This window comes from Procambarus clarkii, chromosome 32, assembly GCF_040958095.1.
Source record: "Procambarus clarkii isolate CNS0578487 chromosome 32, FALCON_Pclarkii_2.0, whole genome shotgun sequence".
Taxonomy (NCBI): Eukaryota; Metazoa; Arthropoda; class Malacostraca; order Decapoda; family Cambaridae; genus Procambarus; species Procambarus clarkii.
This window is the reverse complement of record NC_091181.1, coordinates 37,499,948-37,523,190: the sequence shown is the minus strand read 5'-3', so window position 1 is coordinate 37,523,190 and position 23,243 is coordinate 37,499,948. Positions and strand designations below refer to the sequence as shown.

General features: G+C 44.2%; 1 protein-coding gene across 4 annotated transcripts in view; it reads left to right on the top strand.

Annotated features, from left to right (window-relative positions):
* The window catches only part of LOC123759541 (ionotropic receptor 21a), a 29,781-nt gene extending 7,503 nt beyond the window's left edge, over window positions 1–22,278 (top strand). For 2 of the 4 annotated variants that reach the window (XM_069335243.1, XM_069335245.1), the window contains exons 2-15: window positions 402–1,220; window positions 6,802–6,986; window positions 7,229–7,415; window positions 7,956–8,031; window positions 12,858–12,982; window positions 15,086–15,205; window positions 16,858–17,090; window positions 17,566–17,694; window positions 18,322–18,493; window positions 19,061–19,297; window positions 19,700–20,055; window positions 20,274–20,411; window positions 20,573–20,759; window positions 21,787–22,278. In XM_069335243.1, coding sequence (XP_069191344.1) covers window positions 7,968–8,031; window positions 12,858–12,982; window positions 15,086–15,205; window positions 16,858–17,090; window positions 17,566–17,694; window positions 18,322–18,493; window positions 19,061–19,297; window positions 19,700–20,055; window positions 20,274–20,411; window positions 20,573–20,759; window positions 21,787–22,041 — 2,016 coding nt within the window. In that variant the 5' untranslated portion in view covers window positions 402–1,220; window positions 6,802–6,986; window positions 7,229–7,415; window positions 7,956–7,967 and the 3' untranslated portion in view covers window positions 22,042–22,278. The remainder of the gene's footprint in view (window positions 1–401; window positions 1,221–6,801; window positions 6,987–7,228; window positions 7,416–7,955; window positions 8,032–12,857; window positions 12,983–15,085; window positions 15,206–16,857; window positions 17,091–17,565; window positions 17,695–18,321; window positions 18,494–19,060; window positions 19,298–19,699; window positions 20,056–20,273; window positions 20,412–20,572; window positions 20,760–21,786) is intronic. The other 2 variants (XM_069335242.1, XM_069335246.1) reach the window with 2 other exon arrangements.
* Window positions 22,279–23,243: the final 965 nt, after the last annotated feature.

The window sequence follows — 23,243 nt, the reverse complement described above, 5'->3', positions numbered from 1 at the left end:
TTCTTCCAAAACTACAGGAAATACAATTTTAAAATTACACTGGGGACTAGTTACCTAGCATGGGGGCTGCTGACCCTAGCACTGGGAGGTCATTTATCATGGGAGAGGTAATGATGCGTAGGGACAACGAGTCAGCAAAGGCGACCTCATACCTGGGGCCTGGGGCAGAGGATGGGAGCTGGCTATGGTGTTGAGAGTGAGTACTGCCAGCCATATCCTTCCCAGGCCGCCGCCGCCACCACCGGCCAGGCGCTCGCTAGTCATCGTCTGGTCAACGCGAGTCAAGAACTGCAGGTCAAGAAGATAATATTTTTGGATTATTCAGATAACTACAATCGCGTAACTACACACAGTTAATTACACTCTGGTAACAGATGTACTGATATTTTTCCTTCTTTCAGGTGTGTGTGTTGTCTGCGAGACGGATGTGTTATGTGAGAGACAGGTGTGGATTATACGGATACAGGTTTGGAGGACTGAGGAGGTGTGTAAACGTAGGCCAGGTGTAATGAACATACGGCAGGTGTGGAGGCCCAAAGGAAGCATGGGATAGGTGTGAGGGAAAGCAAGGCAGCTGTGGAGGATGTAGGGAAGGTGTCGTTGATTCAGATCAGGTGTTTTAGGATGCAGGTCAGGGGTGTAGTATGCAGAGCAGGTGTGGAGGATGAATGGCAGGTGTATGGGATTCAGGGCAGCTGTGGAGGGTATAAGGTAGGTTTGGATGATGCAGCCCAAGGGAGAAGGGAGGATGCAGCGCAAAGAATGCATCAAACGTCCTCCAGCGACGGCGTGGAGGACACAGTGCAGGTGTGTGGAGGACACATGGCAGGTATGGAGTACACAGTGCAGGTGGGAATACACATGGCAGGTATGGAGAACGCAGGCCAGGTGTGGAGGACGTAGGCCAAGTGTGGAAGACGCAGGGCAGGTAATACAGGACGTAGATCAGGTATGGAGACATCACCTCCGACACCAACATCGTGATGCACCTAGCACAAGAGCCGCGTGTGAAGGGCGTCTCACCTACCCGTCCAGCAGCTGCCCAGAGGACAAGTGACACTCCCGCTGCGCCGTCTCTCTCTCTCTCTCTCAACGGCTCCCTGACCGTTATTTATGTGGCGATGAACTATTCTGCGATTGGACGACACCCGCTGATGTTATCACCGATGTCAGATGTGATTGGTCGATGGAACTGCGCAAACTCAAGCCTACAGTATCCGGTGAGTGTTTGCTAAGTAAAGATGTGAGGCTGTTTTTTTTTGATACTTTGAATATTTCTGTGGCAAGCTGTTTGCTTTGATAACGAAATGAAATGCAATAATTTGCTCTGTGATTTTTGCTTCCCCCTATTTATGTTTACAGGAGCAAGCTCTTGGACCCTCTTTTCCTGTTCTAGGTTGTCTAATATGTTGTTTTTTGACCGATGTTTTATATATATATATATATATATATATATATATATATATATATATATATATATATATATATATATATATATGTCTCATTGAATATGACAGCATATTCCGTATTTGCTATTTTCTAATTTAGGGTTTCTATCCCTCTTACTAATGCTCTTGCATCAGGGTTCAGCTGGAAGAGGAGTTCACCAAAAGTCATTCAAGGTGAAGAAAAAAAATTGAATAACTGAAGAATGTATTACACTTATTATAGAATCGCACGACGTTTCGAACCTACATGGTTCATTCTCAAGTGATGTTACAGTACAGAACATTATATTTTATACTAATAGCGGGTCAGGTGAATACAAATGGATCGAACAATAGGGTCAGGTGTAAACAAAGGGGTATACATTGGGAAAACATGAAGGAGAAAAAAAGCTAAGGATCAGAAGGTTAAATAGGGTACACACAAAGATTAATCAAGCGTAGTGGGCGCTGTTTGTCGAGCAGTGTGCTCTATGTTGGCATATATATATATATATATATATATATATATATATATATATATATATATATATATATATATATATATATATATATATATATATATATATATATATATATATTATATGTTGTGTGACGAAGCTGGTAGATCGTGACGCTGCAGTGTGTAGTGTCAGAGGTCAAAGTACGACTCTAGTTTATATAATGCTATTCCCCTTTACTTTAAAGACATAAATGACAAACAAAATTTCGTTGATGTGGCATGCAATAGTTTGCAACCTGAAAGGAATGATTCATTGTTTGATAATGTTTGTTCTCTTCCGGAGTCATGTTACCGCTGTTGGTAAGAGTTCCTCATTACTTAAACTAATTAGAATTCTTATGGGTAATCTAATGGGCAGTCTTTTGAACGAGATAATTACTTACTGTTACTAATAGGTAATTTATAATATGCTAATATGGACAGGATTAGAGATGTGTTAAACATATAGTTGAGGAGTTTATTGAACAATCAACCGCAGAAGGTGATTCGGTGCTTTTAAAATGCTAAGCTAACCTACATACGTAAATACATACATACACAGATTTACGTATGCCCTACATAAAGTGTCCGATGTGTCTTTTACATAGTGTCATTAATGGGCATTTACAAAGGTGAAATGTAATTCTGATCAACTTCCATATATACTTTATACACATACATATACACACACACACACACACACACACACATACGTACATATACATATATACATACATATATACACACACATGCAGTCACATACATTTGTCTCTTTTACTCTGACAAGGTGAGATAGCTGATAGAGAAACTAGTGTGCAATTAAGCACTTAATCACTGAAGGTGATTAAGGTGCTTTTACAAGCTCAGGTTATATAGTTATAGTAACATAACATACATACATTGTAAAATTGATACATTACATGGTCAATCTTGGGTACAAGTCCAATATATCATCAAGTGTTCCAGTACTCATATAGTAATTACAGAGTTCAGCATACCTTAGCCCAGGAGGGCGAAAGTCAGTCAGTATGGGACATTCTACAATATAATGTTCAAGAGAGTGCATGGTTTTCTCTCACAAAGTTGACACATTGTGCACTAGACATTTGGGTTTTGAGAAAGCTGCCAGATACATCTATATCCCAGGCGTATTCTGGCCACTATAACATCACATTGCCGGGTTCTTGTTCTATTATTCCCATATGTGAATGTCTCCTCACGATATCTATCGTAATATTTAATGCTACAACTTTCAGGTCTTTGTGAATTTGTTAGGTCGGTGAGATCTTCATTAGATATTTGTTTAAGTATTCTCTTTGTCACTGCTAATGAAACACCCATATAAATTTCTACCACTGGTTTTCTACAGGCTGTCTTTGCAAGCATATCAACAGTGTCATGCCTTGAGATGCCAACATGTGATGGTATCCATAGGAATTTAATTTCAAATCTGTTTTCTTTAGCAGCTAAAGCATTCATTCGAATATCACTATCTTCTGGGTGTCACTACTATGTGCGTTCAATGCCAGGAGTGCACTCTGCGAGTCACAGTATATAAGTCCACTGCCTTTGTCTTTTAAAAATTCAGTGGCAAGGTATATGCCTGCAAGTTCGGTTTGAGTTGTACTTGCCCAGTCATTGACGCGCTTCATTGCTGTATGTACGAGAGAAGATTGTTCAAATATATTACATGCACATCCGGTACATCGTCCACCTTCTTCTACAGAGCCGTCGTTATAGCACTGATGCACATCGTTACCCATACTCTGAGTACTTTCAGTGATGCTTTTCAGTGTTAACTGTTTTAATAATGTAGAGTGCACACTATATTTCTTGGGCGCATTTACAAAATCAACTGATAGATCCCAGTTATCCCATGGAGTAATTGGTTGATTAATCATTAGTTGAGTTGGGTACATATTTAATATTTTGATGGAGTTGGCTACCTTGTTGAACCAAAATACATAATCAGATTTCGTTCTTCTTCTATAGACCTCAGGTGAGTGCAGCATATTAGAAAGTTTAGCTTGAAACTTCATGTGTTGTCTAGATCTACTCAATGCCTTCACTCCGAATACTGTGCTAATAGACAAAAATTCTCTCACTTATGCTATTAGGTATTTGGGGCGCAATGGCCGTCTAAATATGTAAAATTGTAAATATATTTCATGTTCATTCTGGTTTTATAGTAAATTATCTGTTATTAAAAACGTTTAATGATGGACTCGAAGGAGCGATATCGATCACAAAAATGGTCTGGTTAGTACGAACAGGGTTCGTACTAGTAGTAGTAGTTATATACAGTGACAACTTGCTCGTGTAGTGGAATGTCAGTTGTCTTTCCCGCAGAGTTAATGTAGGCAGGGAATATATTCCTTGTGTTCATGATGATATCCTCATAATGTACCCAGAGTTTGCCAGTGCGGACTACTTATCACATGCCTCTGTATGACTAACCATTCTGTGTGATGGGGATGTTTAGCATCATGTAGCTATTTTTTTTTTACACGCTGTACTCTCCTTTATATAGTCTAGGGTAGCTACACAAATGCAGATGTACCTAAATGTGTTAATAATATATATATATTAGTCTTTCTTTTCAACATATTTCGTTGAAAACGACAGAAAGTTTTATATTTATAATTCTGGCACGAATCTTCTCGATATTCAGGCGATGAGTCACAATAACGTGGCTAAAGTATGTTGACCAGACCATACATTAGAAGGTGAAGGGACGACGACGTTTCGGTCCGTTCTGGACCATTCTCAAGTCGATTGAGAATTCTCATCGACTTGAGAATGGTCCAGGACGGACCGAAACGTCGTCGTCCCTTCACCTTCTAATGTGTGGTCTGGTCAACTTCTCGATATTCCTTATGTTTTCTTCACTGAAGCAGGAAGATTAAAAATGAACTCTCCAAAGTTCGTTTTTACGCTTTATTTGGGTCTGACGCCTAGTGATGCGTTTCATAAAGTCTCACCTCATATTTTCAAAGACAAATTCTACTGTGTTAGCACCTGGTTATATCTTGTGGTGAGGTGGTAGGTGGCATGGATGAATGACAAAACATGGGGTATTAATTAAATTAATGGGGTAGTAATTTAATAGTGTGACATGTTGGCAGCTTATGGTCTTCAGGCTGCTTCCGTTCCTGTTGCAGAGTCATTCGGTCCAGCTTCTGCATTGGCCCGGGGTCTTGAAGTGGGTAGAGTGTAACTGTGTATTAGCTGGTTATTGATTGATGGTCTAGATTTCTTGATATGCGGCGCTTTACTGATGTACAATCTTCTATTGTCATTGTATCTATCAATTATTTCAATGTTGCTCGTCAAAATATCTCTTGTGATGGTCACTGATTCTGGATACCGAACGACTGTTGCAGTTGAAGGAAACTTTGTGGTTGGAGAGGGTAAGGGCTGTGGTGGTGGAGGGTGAGGGTTGTGGTGGTGGTGGGTGAGGGTTGTGGTGGTGTGGAGGGTGAAGGTTGTGATGGTGGAGGAGGGTTGTGGTGGTGGAGGGTGAGGGTTGTGGTGGTGGAGGGTGAGGGTTGTGGTGGTGGAGGGTAAGGGTTGCTGTGGTGGTGGAGGGTGAGGGTTGTGGTGGTGGAGGGTGATGGTTGTGGTGGTGGAGGGTGAGGGTTGTGGTGGTGGAGGGTGAGGGTTGTGGTGGTGTGGAGGGTGAGGGTTGTGGTGGTGTGGAGGGTGAAGGTTGTGGTGGTGGAGGGTGAGGGTTGTGGTGGTGGAGGGTGAGGGTTGTGGTGGTGGTGGGTGAGGGTTGTGGTGGTGGAGGGTGAGGGTTGTGGTGGTGGAGGGTGAGGGTTGTGGTGGTGGAGGGTGAGGGTTGTGGTGGTGGAGGGTGATGGTTGTGGTGGTGGTGGGTGAGGGTTGTGGTGGTGGTGAAGGGTGAGGGTTGTGGTGGTGGTGGAGGGTGAAGGTTGTGGTGGTGGAGGGTGAGGGTTGTGGTGGTGGAGGGTGATGGTTGTGGTGGTGGTGGGAGAGGGTTGTGGTGGTGGTGTAGGGTGAGGGTTGTGGTGGTGGTGGAGGGTGAAGGTTGTGGTGGTGGAGGGTGAGGGTTGTGGTGGTGGAGGGTGAGGGTTGTGGTGGTGGAGGGTGAGGGTTGTGGTGGTGGAGGGTGAGGGTTGTGGTGGTGGAGGGTGAGGGTTGTGGTGGAGGGTGAGGGTTGTGGTGGTGGAGGGTGAGGGCTGTGGTGGTGGTGGAGGGTGAGGGTTGTGGTGGTGGAGGGTGAGGGTTGTGGTGGAGGGTGAGGGTTGTGGTGGTGGTGGGTGAGGGTTGTGGTGGTGGAGGAGGGTGAGGGTTGTGGTGGTGGTGGGTGAGGGTTGTGGTGGTGTGGAGGGTGAAGGTTGTGGTGGTGGAGGAGGGTTGTGGTGGTGGAGGGTGAGGGTTGTGGTGGTGGAGGGTGAGGGTTGTGGTGGTGGAGGGTGAGGGTTGTGGTGGTGGTGGAGGGTGAGGGTTGTGGTGGTGGTGGAGGGTGAGGGTTGTGGTGGTGGTGGAGGGTGAGGGTTGTGGTGGTGGAGGGTGAGAGTTGTAGATGTGAGGGTGTGGATAGTATGGTGTTGGTGAAGGTTCTGGCGTTAACCGTAGAGTACTGAGGTTAAGACGGGTAACAAGGTAGAGATTGTGGTTGTGTCGGGTGAGAGTTAGGTTGTCCCGGCTTGGTTGAGCTGTAGTTGTGATAGTCTAGTTATTGATAAAACTGACAAATTCACAATACCAATCATAATCACATTAAAATTCTTCGTTGACTGCATTGAATTACATTGATGGTTATTGGTGTCCTGCTCTTACTCATTTTAATATATACAATGATTATCAACTCATTGCAATAACGATTAAATACGTTTTGTTCCAACACAGAAGTAATTTGACGAGAAAAGTCCTCCTTACCTGCCCGCCATCAGAGCAGTAGCGGCGCGCGCAGCTACCCCCGCAGCCAATGAGCGCCCATCGAGCCAACCTCGACCAATCATCATTCTCTCAGGTTACATAAAGTGAGCTCAATCGACGTGCAAACCTTCAGTTCTCTCGTGGTCTTTGCTCGGGTAAGTAAGTGAAAGCCTGCTTGTCATATTAGTATCCTATATCCATCAACAGCTGCAAATCCTGGACAGAAGCCATCTTTAATATAAGCAAGAGGAATAGATTATGTAAACACATAACATAACACACTTAATTGAGAATGAGACAAGTGAAAATACAATACATACATTTTATTAATTCCACTTGTTGTAGGGTAATGACAGCATACGCAATGCCCTTCCTGCTAATTCTTTTTTTTTTTCAGAATGCGTTTAACGTCCTCGAAACTAATGCGACTAACTTGGTGCTGCTGTTAACTGCACAACGTGATCCTTGTTCGCTAATCCTCGCATCCGAGTATCTTCATGTGGATATACACCAAGATGATAGCAGAGTGATTTGCAGACATAAGGGATCTCACAGTAGTATCAGGGATCACTCGACAGTATCAGGTATCACACAGCAGTAACAAATTAAGACTCATACAGCAGTATCAAGGATCACACATCAGTATTTGGGGCTATTTAGTAGTGTCAAGGATCTCACATCATTATTGAACATCATTGCCAGTTCAATAAAATTATGTAAGGTATCACAATATGGAATGTCGAGGTGCCTTAAACACCACCCATCATGATTCAGTTATACAGAGTTTGATAAATACACAAATGCATTTCACTGGAACCACTGACGTCAATATACAAATATATTTCCCTACACAAGGTATCACTTAATGATATATCATACATCTGTGTGATGTATTTGTGTGTAAGTGAATAAATTACTCCTATTATGCATATCACAGACTCATATTTTGCACAGATATCTGCATAATAATGTGGCCATTCAAAGAGGAGGCATACTGTCCTATTGTGCTTGTAAAGGCTGGTAGGTTTTGTCAGAGGTATGGAGGGGGGGGGGGGGGGCGAGGGGTGTTCCCCTGTTAACGTGTGTCTCCAAGCAGGTCAAGGTTTCTGTTGTTGTCCGGTCAGGTGTCCAAGAGGATGAGGGCGAGTGTTGTGCTTCTGACCTGCCTCATGGTCGACGCCGCCGCCAATACCTCCTCGGGTGAGTAAACAATGACTAATACTGTACCCTACTGTACCTTACTGTACCATGTAAAATCACCTGGGAGCTTCAGTACACTAACAGCTTTTGAACTACAACGACTCGCGTCTAATCACCCTATCTAGTTTCCTCTCGGTACCTCACTTACAGGCAGCATTATTTACAGACACGTGTAGCCTATCCCACCATGAGCACAATAATGACGAGAGAGTCGCTGGAACTGAATCAGCAACATGGTGAATGCCACTCAGGCGCCATCCCCCCTGAGCGAGAAACCTGTTCAAAACCTATTGAACCCCGGGGCACTTGTGTCTCCTCTAAGGGTTCTCTACGCCCCCACCTGTTGCCACAAACAGGTGAGGCCTAACGCATCCATAGAGGGTACAGTAGGGACCCGGGTTCAATAGGTTTTCAGCATGTTGTGGCTCAGGGGGTTTGGCGCGCCTGTGGCATTCACCATGATGCTGGTTCAATCATTGCTCGGATCCAGCGATTTTCTCATCCCGTCATGGGTTTTGTCCCGTCATGGGTTTTGTCCCGTCATGGGTTTTGTCCCATCATGGGTTTTGTCCCATCATGGGTTTTGTCCCATCATGGGTTTTGTCCCGTCATGGGTTTTGTCCCGTCATGGGTTTTGTCCCATCATGGGTTTTGTCCCATCATGGGTTTTGTCCCGTCATGGGATTTGTCCGATCATGCGATTTGTCCCGTCATGGGTTTTGTCCCGTCATGGGATTTGTCCCATCATGGGTTTTGTCCCGTCATGGGTTTTGTCCCGTCATGGGTTTTGTCCCGTCATGGGTTTTGTCCCATCATGGATTTTGTTCCATCATGGGTTTTGTCCCGTCATGGGTTTTGTCCCATCATGGGTTTTGTCCCATCATGGGATTTGTCCCATCATGGGATTTGTCCCATCATGGGTTTTGTCCCATCATGGGTTTTGTCCCATCATGGGATTTGTCCGGTCATGGGATTTGTCCCATCATGGATTTTATCTCATCATGGGTCTTTTCTCATACACATACACACATTTTCTTACATTACATCAATATATATATGTATGTATGTATGTATATATATATATATATATATATATATATATATATATATATATATATATATATATATAGTGTTTGATATATATTATATCAAACACTATATATGTCTAAATCATTAAACAATATGTATTTATAAACCATCCCGCTCTCTAAATATTTCAACCGTCATAAAGCACTATCGCGCCTTATATTATACTAGCGACGTTCCCCGTGAACGGCGTTATGTTAAAAACATGTGATATAAACTGAATAAATTATTACAAATAATGCTACTGTCCGGGACATGACAAAGTTGAACATTTCAGGAATACCTTCATTTAAAATAGTGTGCATGTCCTTGGGTGGATATGTGAGCGGTGTGTGTGTGTGTACTCACCTAGTTGAGCTTGCGGGGGTTGAGCTTTAACGTTTTGGTCCCGTCTCTCAACCGTTAATCTACTGTTGTACAGATTCCTGAGCTTCTCGAGCTCTATCATATCTACATGTGAAACTGTTTATGGAGTCTGCCTCCACCACATCACTTCCTAGTGCTAACTACTCTAACACTGAAAATGTTCTTTCTAATATCTCTGTGGCTCATTTGGGTACTCAGCTTCCACCTGTGTTCCCTTGTGCGTGTACCACCTGTGTTTGATAATCCATCCTTGTCTACAATATCAATTCCCCTGAGAATTTTGTATATGGTGATAATGTCTCCCTGAGCTCTTCTGTCTTCTAGCGACGTGAGGTGCAGTTCACTTTTTCCTTGTAACTCATGCCTCTTGGTTCTGGGACTAGCCTAGTGGCATTCCTCTGAACTTTTTCCAGCCTCGTCTTGTGCTTGACAAGGTACGGGCTCCATGCTGGGGCCGCATACTCCAGGATTGGCCTTACACATGTAATATACAAGGTTCTGAATGATTCCTTACACAGGTTCCTGAAGGCAGTTCTGATAGCCAGTCTTTCATACGTCGCTGATGTTATTGTTTTGAAGTAGGCTTCAGAAGACAGGTTTTGTGTGGTGATATCAACTCTTAGATCTTTCTCTCTGTCCGTTTCGTGAAGGACTTCATCTCCCATTCGGTATCCTGTGTCTGGCCACCTGTTTCCGCCGCCTAGTTTCATTACCTTACATTTATTTGAGTTGAACTTTAGTAGAACATCCCCACATTGTGTCCCTGACACGGATGCATTAGTCCCTGTTAGCTGACCTACAGCTGGTGAAATTTAAGAGAAAGGAATTAGGACTCTAAATCCATCAAAGTGCGAAATCATCCTGTCTAGCCAACCAATCATAGATGCAATAAGAACTGTCTTACAGGAGCCCCAGTGAGCGCCCCGACTGATAGTGTGATGCCCGGGGGCACCTTTGGGCTCAAATGTAATTGATGTAGTCCTCGAAGAAAATCTGAAGGACAGGAGGAGGAAGGAAAAAAATATATATGGTGGATGCACACAATGCTTTGTACCTCCTCACATAGTGCCTGGCATTGTCCAGGCTTACCTATTTCCCAAGGTTTGCTCCCTCTTTCGATAGCCCAACATTATCAGTGACAAACGACAAACTCTTAAAAACAATAGCCATGAAAGTGTTGAACTTCTCCCTGAAAGATAGCCAATAGGACCAAATTAGATTCAGAGGTAGAGATATACTCAAGGCAACACATGTAACATTTCCTACATTCTTTTCTGCGACCAGTGATGCAACTGAATTAATGAAATAGATCCTATCAGAATACTTAAGAAACTCCACTGGGATTCATGATTCCAAATTCACTGAAGGAGCCAGCCAGTGGGACACTTGCTGGCTCTTTACCACGACCAACTTCCAGACGACTACAAACAGGCCAAATGTGATAATCCCATAGTCAGATCATTGACTCAGTAATGCTGGAGGCAGCTCTGGGAAGGACAAAACACGCCTCCTAGCTGTGCATACTCCCCGTGCTGGGAACTTCCCGTTGGCTATCTCTAATTCCGCCTTGGGCACCCACCTGGACCATCAGGCTCCTAGTATTGGTGTTGCTCTGCGCCTTGCCGCCCCGAACACCGGTGTATCTGCGGCTATACGTCGGCAGACCAATACGGCAGCCATTGTCTCAGCTGTCGTAAGTCACAGAGAACGACTGCCAGACATGAAACAGTCAGTGGCATCATCAAAAGAAGTTGAGCTACAGCTGGGTGTCCAGCACAAAGGGAACCTCAGTTGTGCAGACCTGACAACAGTTACAAACTCCCAGACGGAGTCACCCTGACGCCTTGGAGGGATGGTAAACAGGTCTTAATTACCTAAGTGTAATTATTGAGTGTAGCTACAGGATAAGAGCTATGTTCGGGGTGTCCCGTCTTCCCAGCACTCTATCGCATAACGCTTTGAAATTATTTGTCGCATAATGCTTTGGAATTACTGACGGTTTCGGCCTCCACCACCTTCTCACCTAACTTCTTTTAACCGTCTACTACTCTGCGAAAGGAGGAAAGTCGATCGTGTGGGACTACACGTGTGCGTCTACACTGGCTGACACCAATCTACCTTACAGTACAGCTGAGGGAGGCGGGGCGGCCACCTTCAGGGAGACCCAGAAAACTAACAAGTACAGGGACCTAGAACGTTGTTACAGGTTCGTGCCGATAGGCTCTGACCCTGGGCGCCTGGGGTAAATGTGCAATTAAGTTCCTTGATGAGGTGGGTGAGGAACTTGTTAGGAAAACCAGAGCCAAGAACGGTCAGTTTCCTGTTCCAACGCCTCAGTTTCTCGATCCAGAGAGGAAAGGCCTGTTGACCTAAGAGATTTAAATCATTCAATTGACCAGACTAATTCATGCAATATTGGTGTGAAATTCCGTGAGCGAAAGAAATATTATTAAATCTTCATTTACAATATAAAAGGTAGTGAATTAGATAATATTAATGTAAGTTCAGGATTGTATAAATCAGACAGCTTTATGCAGACGATGAGTCACAATAACTCTGCTGAAGATATGATGACCAGACCACACACCAGAAGATGAAGAGGCGACGACGTTTCGGTCCGTCCTGGACCATTCTCACAGTCGACTTGACAGTGGTCCAGGACGGACCGAAACGTCGTCTCCTCATCTTCTGGTGTGTGTGGTTTGGTCACCAGACAGCTTTATAATTGGTAAGATTTGTGATCGGAATAAAATTATATAAAGAATGGATATATGTGCAGTTGACTTATTCCAAGAATTAAGGGATGGCCTATCAATGACCAATCATGTCACTTCCATTATTCGATATTAATTTTATGTTTCTTAAACTACCCTTGTGTGTGTGGGGTTTATATAATTCTTAACCAACTTATTTTCTTTCATCTATGTTCCTTAAAAATGTGTTGAAACGCGGAAAGTGCTCGAAATTTTCGTTTAATTTTTCCCTCTGTGGATGCTTACACATAACTGAATCACGTGTTTTTGTGATTATTCTTGAGGTGGAAGTTCTGTCATGGTGTTGATGACGGTAAGTGTAACGACAAGTGTAAATTGGCTGTTGATAGTTAGATGAGTGTGCTTGAGATGTAGTGGCTCGGCTATGTTTAATCTTCTATTATTTCTCTGTCTATTGATTTTGTTGGTGTTACATATGCTTCATGATCTCAGAGCACGAAATCAGGTTTCACCAAAAGACAGTCGTCTCGACTTATGATGTTTGAAACTCTTGTAAATAATTAAACAGGAGTGAAACTTATCATAACTGGCACAGCCCAAGGCCTGTTAACATGTGATTGATACAAAAGTTTCATAAGACCTTAACAATTTTGTCTTCAGATGCGGTGGACTTGCTGTCGGTGGCAGGTGGTGCAGTGGGCGCGGTGCTGGAGGCTGCCTCTCAACCCACCTGCTCTCTCATCCTCCTCTCAGATGGCACCGCCTCACCATCCACCATCTTCAAGGTGAATCGAATTTTGCCCAAAGGGCGAGTTTATCGGGCAGCGTCTCTCATCCCGTGAGTGAGCATACCGTCATAGGGATAGTATTGGGCATAGGGATATAGTTATTTTATAGAATTCCATTTGGGTCTAACACAAAACATGAACTTTCGGAGAGTTCATCATTGTACATTGGTGCGCTTGGCCAAATAGTTGTTATAAGTACTATCACTTCAGGAGGCTGGGGTGTGGCAGCCTCCCCCCTACCCCCCAGGCCGGCCACTGTCTCGTGGTGCGGGGAACCGCTGCCCTTCCCAGGCAATGAACCGCAGAATGTGGCCTTTATTTATATATACAAGAGTTCTTACATTGGTGTACAGCCACTAGCACGCGGAGCGTTTCGGGCAAGTCCTTAAATAGAGAGTAAGAAGAATGTTTTTACCAGCACTTTTAGGGCCTTCAAGTTGTTGACAGTTTTGTTTTGGTCGGGGGACGAAGGGGTTTCTGTCCCTATATAGGCAGATTGGGTTAGGTTAATAATAACCTCACACAAGGCGATACCAACGGGTTTCTTCAGTCAGGATGACTGAAGGGCTCCCTAGGGACAAGGGGACCCTGTTTCTTGAATTATGGAGTCCCGCAAGGAGGTTATTATTAACTTAAGCTACTTGGGATGTATAGTGACATTCCAATAGAATAGCAGCTGCAGGGTCAGGATACTATAACTCATACCTCCGGCTCCTTGGCTCCCTCCTCTTCGGTCACTTCCACACGAGGCGGTACCAACTACAATACAAACTCTTGTGCCATTTCGCACTCCAAGAATTCTTTATATTTTCAGAGTCGGGATTGTTCACATATGATTCTAGTGAATGAAATTCTATTCACAATATAGTGGTATCAGTATAAATAATATTGTTTATATTACATTTTGTGTTTTTGTACACTCACTCACTCACTCACTCACTCACTCACTCACTCACTCACTCACTCACTCACTCACTCACTCACTCACTCACTCTCACCCAACTTCCTGACATTAAGCGGCAAATGTGGGTCACGGCGATCGTCGTTGATCATATAGAACATATACAAACTAACTTGTGAATTGGGAAAAGTACTAAAATGGGTGAAGGAATACCGTTCAGCAAGAAAACAGTCAAAATCAGAATAGACTGGGGGAGAGGTAACGAGTGGAGTACCTCAAGGGTCGGTACTAGCGCCCATCCTTTTCCTAATATTTATGTAAACGATCTAACAGAGGAAGTAAGCTCATTCTCGACAATGTTTGCTGACGATGCTAAACTAATGAGGCCTATCAAATGACGAGGACTGCAAATATCACCAGACCAACTTGACAATCTCCAAAGATTGTTTGAGAAATGGCTACTAGATTTTAGCCTTGGGAAATGCAAGGTTAGGAGTTGATGCAAGAAAACCTCAAATACAGTACAGGATGAAGAGAAGACAACTTCCAACGTCTGAAAATAAAAGAGCCTTAGGAGTGGACATAACTGCAGACCCATAACTAGAGGCACACATCAGTCCAGGATTGCATGCGCTATGCATATGCCATGCTGGCATGCCATGGCATGACATGAGGACAGCATATGCCATGCTGGCAAACCTCTTGTTATCCTTCACGAACTTTAACAAAGGTCCAAGTTCCCTGTCGTAGCTCAGTCGATTAAGGCAGTGTCTGGGATGCTCCCGGACGCAGGTTCGAATCCTCGTTACGGCCCTTGTGGATTTGTTCATTGGACAAAGGTCCTTTCCGAGCGCTGTATACATCCTTTGTGAAATTCAATATGGAGTATGCTGTCCCGGCATGAAACCCCCTATCAAACCACAACTTATATTTTACAATTGCTTGTTTGATACAAAGAAGACTGATAATGGTCCAGGACGGACCCAAACGTCGTCGTCTCCTCAATTTCTGGTGTATGGTTTAGTCTTCATATCTTAAGCCATGTTATTGTGACTCCTCGTCTGCATTTAATACAAAGTTGTAACAACGTTACAACTTTGTCAAGTTTAATGAGGCAAGCCCCAAGTCTGGCCTCCAATATTGGGCAAATAGGCATTCTATTTTGTAGATATTGACAGATATTCTATTTTCTTCTGCAGGTGCTGAGTACGTGGCGGGGGTGTCCCTGGGGCGCGGGGGTGCTGGAGGCGCGGGCGGACGGTCTGGACCCCAACAGGACGAGCACCTTCCTCTCCCAGCTGGTCCTCCAGGCCCGACGGGTAGGTCACTACTGCCGAGGTTGGCAGGTCACTATTGCTGAGGCTGGCAGGTCACTATTGCTGAGGCTGGCAGGTCACTATTGCTGAGGCTGGCAGGTCACTACTGGCCGAGGCTGGCAGGTCACTACTAGTGAGGCTGGCAGGTCATTACTAGTGAGGCTGGCAGGTCACTACTGGTCGAGGCTGGCAGGTCACTACTAGTGAGACTGGCAGGTCATTACTAGTGAGGCTGGCAGGTCACTACTAGTGAGGCTGGTAGGTAACTACCATGTAGGCCACTTCTGCTCAGGCAGATAGGTCACTACTCCTGTGGCTGGTAGAGGTAGAACACAAGAGTATACTGATCTATGTATGACACTGACAGTGGTCGTGTCACACTAACAAACTGAGCCAAGTGACATTAATGCTCTCAGGAATCGGTTTGATCAGTCTGTAAGATTGGCCAGATTTATTTATCTGATTCTTGACGGCAAAAGTGTCCCCTCAATTGTGTTAACATTCGTGAGTTGTGTGTACAATATGTCGGGTCTAGTGTTTACAGTGAGCTTCCCTGGATGACCACCAGGTGGGGTTGTGTGTACAATATGGCTAATATAGTGTTTACAGTGAGCTTCCCTGGATGACCACCAGGTGGGGCTGTGTGCACAATATGGCTAATATAGTATTTACACTGAGCTTCCCTTGATGACCATCAGGTGGGGTTGTGTGTACAATATGGCTAGTATAGTGTTTACAGTGAGCTTCCCTGGCTGACCACCAGGTGGGGTTGTGTGTATAATATGGCTAGTATAGTGTTTACAGTGAGCTTCCCTGGCTGACCACCAGGTGGGGTTGTGTACAATATGGCTAGTATAGTGTTTACAGTGAGCTTCCCTGGATGACCACCAGGTGGGGTTGTGTACAATATGGCTAGTATAGTGTTTACAGTGAGCTTCCCTGGATGACCACCAGGTGGGGTTGTGTACAATATGGCTAGTATAGTGTTTACAGTGAGCTTCCCTGGCTGACCACCAGGTGGGGTTGTGTACAATATGGCTAGTATAGTGTTTACAGTGAGCTTCCCTGGCTGACCACCAGGTGGGGTTGTGTGTACAATATGGCTAATATAGTGTTTACAGTGAGCTTCCCTGGCTGACCACCAGGTGGGGTTGTGTGTACAATATGGCTAATATAGTGTTTACAGTGAGCTTCCCTGAATGACCACCAGGTGGGGCTGTGTACAATATGGCTAGTATAGTGTTTACAGTGAGCTTCCCTGGATGACCACCAGGTGGGGTTGTGTACAATATGGCTAGTATAGTGTTTACAGTGAGCTTCCCTGGATGACCACCAGGTGGGGTTGTGTACAATATGGCTAGTATAGTGTTTACAGTGAGCTTCCCTGGCTGACCACCAGGTGGGGTTGTGTACAATATGGCTAGTATAGTGTTTACAGTGAGCTTCCCTGGCTGACCACCAGGTGGGGTTGTGTACAATATGGCTAGTATAGTGTTTACAGTGAGCTTCCCTGGATGACCACCAGGTGGGGTTGTGTGTACAATATGGCTAGTATAGTGTTTACAGTGAGCTTCCCTGGATGACCACCAGGTGGGGTTGTGTGTACAATATGGCTAGTATAGTGTTTACAGTGAGCTTCCCTGGCTGACCACCAGGTGCGACTGGGGTCATGGTGTGTGTGGGTGGTGGTAGTCAGTCTTGACACCACCTTCCTCGCCGCCTTCGCTGAGAGGTCCCTCAAGGGGCGCCTCCTGGCGTGGGGCACCAAGCTGCTGGTGGTGACTCGTCTTCCCCTGACACAGCTCCACGCCCTCCTCTCCTCCCACTGGACCTTCTCCATGATGGCCGCCATCTTCCTCAACCTGGAGCCCACCTTCAACCACCTCAGGTAATGTGCACCATCTTGTTCACTCTGGAGGCCATGTTCACCAACCTCGGGTAATGTGCACCATCTTGTTCACTCTGGAGGCCATGTTCACCAACCTCGGGTAATGTGCTTGCAGTGTGGATCATCGAACCACAGCACCACTACGAACACTACAATACAGAACCAACTCACAAAACCGTCACAGTAACCTACCACCCAGCCTCTGTGTTTCGTCTATACTCAGAAGACAATAATCTAAATCTAATTCTTATGCTTTATTTCTAACTCTGTTCTCGTTTTCTATATACTATTTATCTCGAAATTCAGAGGCTTTATTGTTTATTAAGTTTTCAAAACTTTTTGGGAATATCTCTTATTATCTACATTCCACAACATAATTTCTCTTAATGCCACACTCTTTCATTTTAAATTAGCATTGTAATAATTTAATATAATTAAATCTCGATTTATTTAGAATTTTGTGTTCACTCCTCAGGTTAGGCTTGTACAGCCACCTGCCGTACGGCCGTGAGGGGGCACAGGTGGTGCGGGTGGCCACCTGGGAGGCCAAGAACGGTCTCGTCCGCCACTCTCACTACCCACTTTTCCCTGATAAGTTTTCCAAGTGAGTATATTAGCTCTGAGTACGACCAGGTGTGTAGCAAATTACAGGTGCCTGCTCTGAAAATGAGTGAGTAGCGGCAACACCACCACCACCACCAGGCTACAGGTCTGGACAGAGGTCCGTCGTTGGTGACTGAGAGATTCAACATGCCTGGGTTTGGTGCTGTGCTGAACGGCTTCCAAGATCACAACGAGAACTTGCACGCCAACCAACAGGTATTCTAATGCTCTGAACTAAAATATACTTTATTTCTGAAGTAAGTAATACATACCGAGAAGTGGGATACACATCACTGAAAATATATCCCCTTGTGTGTACATTAGGGGAGATTATATATAGGGGGTACCACCTCTGCTTGTTTGTAGGGACCCATAAACCTCGAAGAAGACGATGTTGCTACTGGTAGCAATATATCTTCAGCAATAGCAATAAATACGTCTAAATAAAGTAATAGCAATAAAGAAGTCTGCTTTACTAGATCTCAGGATATCTCAAAACATGGTTGAAAAGGTAATTAAATAATTATCTCCCAGCTTACTAATTTTATCAATTATCTTTTATTTCCAATCATCGCCGTATTCACTGGAAAAGAGAACATGCCTATTAAAGAATAATTGATGTCTCCAGCTTCAACGGGGCCAGGGTGAACGTGACAGCCCTGCCGTTCTTGCCGTTCTGGGGTGAGGGAGAGGTGGGTGGCGTGAAGGAGTACACTGGCTCCGACTACCAGCTGCTGGCGGCGGTGGCTGCCACTCTCAACTTCACCATGATGGTCTTGCCCAGTGACTCGTGGGTTCAGGTCAGCCCTTCCTCTCTTATCACTGTGGTTTAGGCTTCCTGTGTCCCTCTGCGCCAATAGCCATACACGATATGGCTACTTATATGACAATAGACATTGATTTTTTTGTCAGATTTTAGGGTACCTCTCGTTGAATTAAATAGTTAAACTATGAAATTTGTGCTAGTAAAATTGGCTGTAAAAGTTACTATTCCTTCTCTCACAAACAATAAACGAAATATAGGAAATAAATGAAATACTGTATAGGAAAAATAAAACTTGATATTAGTCTCTCAGATTTGGTGTAAAATTTATTTTGCATCATAAAACGATCGTTCTTAAATCTAGGAACTAACAATGTGTTGAAGAGATGCTCAGCATGCAGTGTTGAACTCTTGTACAGATCCACTGCTTACACGGGCATAGCAGTTATTTAGGCTTAGGGCCAGGTACAAGAAATTGTTAACATAGTCACAACCGTGTACATGTGCAATAGTTATGTGTTTGTGTGTGTTGCCCGGGTCCAAGCTTGACTCTGGGAAAACCAGGAGGAGATAGACTAACGGTAGGACTTGCTCCCCTGTACAGGTGGTGAGTCAAGTGGTAGATAGGGTGTCGTTCATGGCCTCCGTCTACCACATCCTCCTTCCCCAGCGCCAGGAACAATACGACTTCACCTTCACCTACGAGTACGCATACTTCTCCTTCGCCATGGCCAAGCCCTCGCTGCAGCCCCAGTGGCAGAGCGTCTACCTCCCTCTGGCGACGGAGGTGTGGGCGGCTGTATTAGGCGTAGTGATCCTTGTCCCACCCATCCTCTTCTGGGTATGATCTCTTATGTGAAAAGTCCCCTCTTAACGTGTCGAGAAGATCTTTCTGTATCTATCTTTTCCCCGGCTATCTTTATTCCGTCGACATCTTCATGTCATCGATCGACATTGTTATATTCAAACTTATTGACATTTCTTAAATTGCCTGTAAATATCTGCTTCAGACTTTGCCACCACAGTTATTGCTCTCAGTTGATGAAGTTTTAGGTCGTCTAACGTTTGTTAAACAACTTTTAAGTTGCTTCGTAAATTTAAATGGCTGTATATTTCCTTAGTCATGCTTCGTATCCAATATTAACATAAAATGTACCATAAAAATTACGAAGTAACATACTGGAGAGCAGGATTAAATCGAGCAAAGGATCCAATAATCAACAGCGAATGTCGCCTGTTTCAGCTGAGGCGGGTCGGAGATCACGCGGACGGTCGGGACGCAAGTGGTGTTGCGCATGACGTGGGTCGGGAAGCAAGCGGTTTTGCGCACGAGGCGGCTCGGGACGCAAGTGGTGTTGAGCACGGGGCAGGTCGGGATGCAAGCGGTGTTGCGCACGACGTGGTGGGCCTGCTGGTTGGTCAGAGCCTGCCACCACGACTGCCCAAGGCTACCTCAAGCCGCATCCTGCTGGCCGTGTGGCTCGCGTTCTCTATCATTTTCGGAACGGCTTATCGTGGCAACCTCACCGCCTTTCTCACTCTGCCCAAGTACCCGCCTCGAGCTGAGACGCTCCAGCAGCTTGTTGCTGCTGCAGACAGGTAGTGTACACACATGATCACTGCTCTGAAGTACATGTCATATTTATTTAAAAACAAATCGTTATTTATGCCTGTAAATGTATATGTAGCTGTTATAGTATATCAGCTAACTATACAGGCACAGATACTTCTGTATTCTGACATTACAGAACATCCTGACGGAGGCCCCCCCCCAATATAGCATGTGTTACAGCAAACATGATTTTGGTTTTCCTAAGGGTAACCATGCCGCCATATGGAGAGGAATTCCAGAGGTTCTTCAAGCAGTCGGACTCTGTGGTGTTCAAGGCGCTGGCTGAGGTCATGCACTTCAACCCCAGCGTCACACAGGGGCTGCAGGCTGCCACAAGGAAGAGGTAGTGTGCTTTAAATACTGGCTACAGTAACCTCACTAGAAACGATATTACCTTCAGTGCATTAATGACATTCCATATATACGTTATTAGCATGAAGTTTATATGAAACTTAACATTTTCTAATATTATATGTATCGAATATATTTTTTTTTATAATGTAGACAGGCTTACATGGGAGGTAGACGATACCTGCAGCAGAAGGTGGCAGAGCTGTTCACTGAGGCTGACGGCAGCACCACGCTCTACCTGGGCCGAGAGTCCATCTTCCCGGGGCCCTCCGGCTGGCCCATACCCCACAACGCCCCCTACAAGCAACACCTCGACCGCTGCATCATGGCTGCTCTTGAGGTGAACCTCCGAGTCCCAGTACTCACCTAGTTGTGCTTCCGGGGATTGAGCTCTGGCTCTTTTGTCCCGCCTCTCAACTGTCAGTCTACAGGTGTACAGATTCCTGAGCCTACTGGGCTCTATCATATCTACACTTGAAACTGTGTATGGAGTCAGCCTCCACCACATCACTGCCTAATGCATTCCCACTGTTAACAACTCTGACACTGAAAAAGTTCTTTCTAATGTCCTTTTGGTTCATAAAGGGTACTCAGTTTCCACCTGTGTCCCCTTGTTCGCGTACCACCCGTGTTAAACAGTTTATTTTTGTCTACCCTGTCAATTCCTTGTGAGAATTTTGTAGGTAGTGATCATGTCTACCTTTACTCTTCTGTCTTCCAGCGTCGTGAGGTGCACTTCACGCAGCCTTTCCTCGTAATTCACGCCTCTTAGTTCTGGGACTAGCCTAGGCTTCTGTCTCTTTGTAGAGTTCTCTGTCTGGCGCTTGCTGTCTCTCTCTCTGAATTAAGAATTGCTCTTATGTAAATCAAAGTGTTTTCAAGAACGTCTTCGAGTCGAGTTTTTGCTCAATAATTAGTTTCACTGTTTCCATAACAAAATAAACGCAACAACTATGACCAAGGGCAGAAATAGTAGTACTAGCTTCTTCCGCAATCTAGAATGCGCTTAATGGCTTGGCGCTTTCCACTGATTTTTTTATAGTAAGAATGATCTTCCTTCTGGTTCGTAGATAAATGGTAACCGGCCACATGTATCTAGTAATATCTAGGGTTTTCCTGGAATTGTATCTGGCAGATAATCTAGATCGTCCCTGACAAACTGGTGTCATACAACTTATTGCATTTTACTTTCAGTTAAAGAATGGAAATTTATCAAGAGAAAGCGTTAAGCTAGCATGAATATATAAAACATGGAAGGGACACCAATATTAGGACGGAGTGATGGAACTGAGCCCAGGCCTTCGCTCCGGAAAGGTGACTGCTTTCAGGGAAATATATCTCTGTGTTATAGTTATTTCCTCTTCTAGGCTGGACTGTATGATAAGTGGAGCGACGACATGTTGGCCCAGGCGCGGCAGGAAAGCCGGCGGCGGGAGCACTTGGTCCAACAGCAGAAGCAGAAAGCAGCAGGGCAGGAACCAAGGTCTGGCAGCAGCCTGAGGGCCCTCACCACCACACACCTGCAGGGAGCCTTCATGCTGCTCCTGCTGGGGCTCGCCCTCGCTGGGCTCTGCTTCGTCCTGGAGGTCCTGACGCTGATAGTCCACTGTGACAGGGGTTGAGGATTGTTCTTTAGCAAAATACTTGGAGCTCTCTAACAAATGGAACACTAATCTGGTATCCTGATCTTGTGACTCAGTAGGAAGAGCTGTGGGATTCTGTTTTATGTGATCTGCGGTTCGAAGCTCGGATGGCCCAAGTGAATGAAATATTATTATCCACGATATGGTGGTTTATATATATATATATATATATATATATATATATATATATATATATATATATATATATATATATATATATGTCGTACCTAGTAGCCAGAACGCACTTCTCAGCCTACTACGCAAGGCCCGATTTGCCTAATAAGCCAAGTTTTCCTGAATTAATATATTTTCTCTAATTTTTTTCTTATGAAATGATGAAGCTACTCATTTCATTATGTATGAGGTCAATTTTTTTGTATTGCAGTTAAAATTAACGTAGATATATGACCGAACTTAACCAACCCTACCTAACCTAACCTAACCTATCGTTGTATGTTAGGTTAGGTTAGGTAGCCGAAAAAGTTAGGTTAGGTTAGGTTAGGTATGTTAGGTAGTCGAAAAACAATTAAATCATGAAAACTTGGCTTATTAGGCAAATCGGGCCTTGAATAGTAGGCTGAGAAGTGCGTTCTGGCTACTAGGTACGACATATATATATATATATATATATATATATTGTGGGTGTAAAACATGAAGAAATTAACCCGTGATGAATAATGGTGAATTGCATAACCACAAAGGGGAAATTAAACAAGAAATGACTTGAATGTTTTCTTGTTAATCAACACATCTTTAAAAGTATAATCACTGAAATACAACCATAGAATATATAGGCAGGAAAAAGGTGACACAAGGTGGAAAAAACAGTATCTTTGTAATATTAGCTGATTAACATAAGAACAATAGGGAACGGCAGAAGGCCTAATGACCAATACATGTGAGTTCCCGGTAGCCATATCTCTACTGGGATAGTTTTCTATTGATCATATTACCAATATAATTGTTAATTGATCCATTAACAAATGATCCAAAGTGTACATACCATTACTAATATTCATGTTGTGTGGCTTTGTAATGTGTGTTAAAGCAGATTCAATAATTTTTCTGTTATAAATACTTTTAAAAATTTTTATTGAAGAAGTCCACACTCAATTTGGTGAGAATTTTCTGAAATTCTCACCAAATTGATTAATAAATAGGGTTAGATATTTAGCCACTTC